This window comes from Penaeus chinensis, chromosome 21 (genome assembly GCF_019202785.1).
Source record: "Penaeus chinensis breed Huanghai No. 1 chromosome 21, ASM1920278v2, whole genome shotgun sequence".
NCBI classification, from domain to species: Eukaryota; Metazoa; Arthropoda; class Malacostraca; order Decapoda; family Penaeidae; genus Penaeus; species Penaeus chinensis.
The window spans coordinates 7,568,327-7,573,371 of NC_061839.1; the positions used below are offsets into that span (position 1 = coordinate 7,568,327).

The following is a 5,045-nucleotide window of genomic DNA, read 5'->3' on the forward strand; positions in this document are numbered from 1 at the left end:
TGAGAGCTTGAAGCAGAATAAAAAAATATTAGTATATTGGATCATCTGTATAAAACTCAATAGAAGCTTAAAATATTGTGTCCTACTTAATATTATTTGTATATTGCAGATTATATTAAGCTTTTTACCTAAATTGTTATTTCAGTGTTGCTAAGTCCTTCATTGTATCAACATTCGGTGGAAGAAAGATGTGTATAAGGGCTATTAATATTTAAAGTGCATACTGCTTGGCATTTTTAGATAATGGTATGAGGTATTGAAAGTAGAAATGATAAATAGCAAAGGACAGTTTGTTAGGGTCAGTAAAGCCAATTACATCAGTAACAGTTACCCAGTTGTAGTGCCTGTTCTGAAGGTCTCAGCTCAGTCAACTGGAATGCCTGAGAATTCCCATTTTTATTTTGTTTTTATATCAATGCAATAATTTTATTTTTATTTTACTGTTGCTCATGTCTGCTGTTTCACTGGAATAATATTGGTTTGCTTTTGTTGCAGTACAAGAGGCTGATGGCAGATTAGTATTAAAAATTATTTATCGATCCTTCATTTGACTTAGTATCTACAGAGCCTGTTTTTTTTTTTTTTTCATGGGAAACAGACTTTCAAGCACTGAAGTATCCAAACCTGCAAGATGAGAGAGGAAAAGACTTAAGAAATAAGAAAGGAAAACGAGGAGCAATGAAAAAAGGAATGTCAGACAATTTCTTGGATGAAAATATACAAATTCATTTTCTGTTATAAATCAATGACAAGATGATAATTTAGAATCATTATTCTACACAGAGCTTTTAGCTCATGTGTTGGAAAATGAAAACATACAATGGGCATTTCCAATAGAACTATCTGCTATAGCAAATGACATCTGTGGTAATAAAAGCCTTTAAATTTTTTGGTTTTATCAAGAAAGTACTGAGCATTCTATAAGATCCATTATAATTTTAAATAAAATTAAAATAACACTCAACACTAACATCAATGAGTTTAGAGCTTTTATCCTGATTTATTTATTACATTTCTCTGAATTTCTATCATATGCATTTGGATAATTATCAATATATATATTTCCTTACAAATACCTTGATTTAAAAGCCATATTCATCAAGACTACCATTTACATTTTCTAGGTATACTTCAAATAATTTAATGTTTATGGTTTTAGTATGTTTAACCAAAATACATTTACATATATACACACACATACACATATTTTACTTATAGTCTAGAAATTATATTGGAACAAAAGGTAAATACATGAATAATGTAATATTCAGAAAACAGCAGTGTCAGGAATCACAAAAAAAGAATGGTATATATACAGACACAGCCAAATTTATGTAAAAAATAGAAAGTTAATCATACTGCGATACTGCTAGTCCTATTTGATTGCCCTCTATTGTATTGCCAGTATTAGGACATGACATCTTGAAACAAATTTATTCATCATCCCTCTATAAACAGAAGCTTACAGGCATCTAAAACACATATGTTTTCACAAATTAACATACACTCTAACAACCTCAGTCTCTGGCTGACACACTATTATAACTTGAAACATTAAACATGTAATAAATTACCAAGCATTAATGGATAACACTTTTCTAGATCGTCATATCCCTAACCAGTCACTATCAGCATCAAATCTATGAATAACACTTGATACAAAACTGCTCTGCCCAATTCCTTCACCTGCTTAGGAGTGTCATGAGAATTGTGCAAGGTATGCCAATGTTTTTCTTTTATAATATTTCTCTTAGGGGGAAAAAAGAAGAGGATAGCACTATCACAAGTCTTTTTTTATTTTATTTTTTTTAGAAAAACTGTTCTTGTGCTTGTGCTTGTCATTCTTAATCTTCCTATCTGTCCAAATAGATATCCACCCTTTAATGTTGACAATCAACCAATGCTAGTCAACCTATGTATTTTCTATTGTCACACATAGTCTGATGACATATTATAGTCTGTAATGATACAAATGTATCAGTTCCTTCTTGGTTAACTGAATCATGGCATTTTTGTGCAAGCTTTTATACAGTAGTTTCAATACAATAGTCTTCCATTAAGGATTTCACCCAATATCATACATCACTATCAACATCAGTTTCACTTCGGGGCTGTCCAAAATTTCTTGTAATGCTCTCTGACATTGATCTTATGTTCTGGAGATTTATTCCATCTATTCCATCTAAATCTACATCAGAGAGTGGCTCTGTATCAAAACCATCTGAGGTAATACCACTTGGACGATAGTTGTCATATTCAGATTCATAGTAGGCATTGATCTGGTCAAAGGATATAATTGCATCTGAATCAAATATTCTTGATGATGCTCGTGAGGACATGCTTGTGTCATCCATATCTCCATCGTATTGGTGTGGATCATTGTAAATGGAGTTCACATCACTCAAGGCACCTGAAAACAATATTATCAGCATATAAATATTTCATAATTAATTCACACAAAAATTTTAAATGACACAAATATATTTGTTATGATCCAATCCATGTAAGAGTTAAAATTACATTTCAGTGATCTCCCAAAAGCAATGGGCATGGCATGTATGTACATGCCATGCTAACTGTGAGCTTACTTGCACAACACTTGTACTAAGTCACGAATGAGCCAATTCTGAGTACTACTTATCTCACTTGTTTACCCTTTTCCTTGATTTTCGAAAATATTTTATGTCATCTTATATAATAGTAGTAGTAGTAGTAGTAGTAGTAGTAGTAGTAGTAGTAGTAGTAGTAGTAGTAGTAGTAGTAGTAGTAGTAGTAGTAGTAAGTAGTAAAATATCCCGCAAATTCAAGGAAAGGTAAAATCAGGTAAGGCCACAAGGTCTACCATTTGACTCCTCTGTGGCAAAGTAAATATTTCACAAAAATGTCTAAAATAAGTACAGCATTTTCCTGGCAACACTGGGTTAGAATATCATTTCAACACTTTGTAATTCATATACTTTTCTTTTTCTTTTTTTTAGAGGAATATTATCAAGACTTACCCTCAGCATCTGTTAGACCAGCATCATTCATCATGGAGACTTGCTCTAATGCTGGATCATCTGTGGTATAGCCTGTACTCTCTTGATCTAACAGTGGTTCAGATGCAGCACCATCGTCATCCTCACTCCACTCGGACTGACTTGTCTCACCACCATCACCAATACCACCACTCTGTGAACACATTTTTTTTTTCTAATAGAGAGAAAACATAAAGCAACAATGTTTTGCCATTATTAATAAAATGCATGGATGCATTGAGCTAAATATTAATTAATGTATTGTCTCTTCCTGTAAATATATCAATAAAAAAAGACTAAGGTTGCTACTGTTGCTGTCTTAGGCTGTGTGGAGTAGTAATACATTTTTATTTTATGGAATATCTGTCAATACATTATTAATAAAAGATGCATTTAGGAAATTAAACTGTTCAAAGAAAATACATTACAAACAAACATTACAATGCTGCATTGGAAATTCATTTTAGGTCAGTATTTATACTCAGCAAGGGACATTTATCTCAAAACATTTTGTGTGAATATTATCTCTGAACAATTAAAAATATTACTTGTGTTACTGAAGATTTGGTAGCTTCTGCCATTTCTGCAGCTTGAAGTTCTTGAGCCATCCTTCTCTCTTCCTCTTCAAACGATCTTATATCATCCTCATCATCTGTTGGATGTTCAGCTCCCTTGGAAGGCCCTCGTCCTAAACTGTGGCTCTCGTACCTTCCCTCTTTCCATCCGTCGCTTCGCCTGCCTCCCATCGCTTCATTTTTCATCTCTTGGCCTTCAACTCTGATATTATTCAACCCTTCATCATCGGTTGAGAGATCGGGAACATCTGATTCCATGTTCTCATACTCACTGTGTCCACATCCAGCTGTGACTCTGCTCAATGACAACAACACAACACCCTCTGGTTAGCCTCCCACACCCCGTGACTCAGCCCACTACTGTGTTAGCAGCTGTCACTTGATTTTGGTGTGATTTAGTCGACTGGTAATACAATGCCTTATATTTTACAGTTAATGAAGATGTATTAATTATGCATGAATATTACCAGTCTTATATTGTTTAGAAAGCTAAATAAATAAATCAACAAATATAGCAACATAACTATTAACCAAATGTATAGTAAAACTATATTATATATTATTCTCAGACAAAAAAAATAAATCATATAAAAATCTATTAAGCTTATTAACACCATCACTGCATTAGTTACATACCTATGGATTATTGATGTTAGTATTATGATGTGACCAAACCAGCATGCACAAATTACACACATTACTTCTCTTCTACAAATCTTACCTCTTTTTCTTCTACGTCCCCATCACACAATGAAATTCTTATGGTGTTGTAACCTAACTTGCATTGCAGCATATCACTTTTACTCAACAGTCAATTTATCATGTTTTTTTTTTTCTTACTATTATTTACTTTAGTCTAAGGGAAGCTGGCTTAAAAGTCTATTCATTTATTTACTTTTCATGGAAAGTAGCATATCTTCACTTTCATATAAAATTTTCACGAAACCATTAACACTCAAGTAAAAATATATATATATTGTTCAATCTCACTTTTAAAAATAATCTAATTTCTTTCAATGTATCATAATTCTGATACTCTAATATAAGCAATACATGCAGTGGCATTGCCAGGGTGGTGGGGCCAAAGGGATTACTCAGCCCCTTTTATGATCTATTTTGTGATTCTTTCTTTAAAGATGAATAGGTTCCCAATGATTTATATACTATCCCTATGTAACAATTGGATCATGATCAAGACTAAATGCGATGTGTTACAAAGCATTGGTCTTTAAAATGACCTGGAGCCCAACCCTTTTCCCTGAAATCCTGGCTATGCTTTTCAATACATATCATTGCAAGGTGTTCATTATTTTATTGTCAAACCCACCTAGAAGCAGCTCAAGCTATAAATATAAATATAAATATAAATATAAATATAAATATATATAAATATAAATATATATATATATATATATATATATATATATAAATATATATGTATATAAATATATAT

At 32.2% G+C, this 5,045-nt stretch overlaps 1 protein-coding gene across 4 annotated transcripts in view; it reads right to left on the reverse strand.

Annotated features, from left to right (window-relative positions):
- Positions 1-691: 691 nt before the first annotated feature.
- Positions 692-5,045, reverse strand: part of LOC125036314 (Ca(2+)/calmodulin-responsive adenylate cyclase-like) — a 63,477-nt gene continuing 59,123 nt past the window's right edge. For all 4 annotated transcript variants that reach the window (XM_047628801.1, XM_047628800.1, XM_047628802.1 and 1 more), the window contains 3 exons: positions 3,566-3,887; positions 3,000-3,171; positions 692-2,410 (listed from right to left, as the gene is read on the reverse strand). In XM_047628801.1, coding sequence (XP_047484757.1) covers positions 2,076-2,410; positions 3,000-3,171; positions 3,566-3,887 — 829 coding nt within the window. In that variant the 3' untranslated portion in view covers positions 692-2,075. The remainder of the gene's footprint in view (positions 2,411-2,999; positions 3,172-3,565; positions 3,888-5,045) is intronic.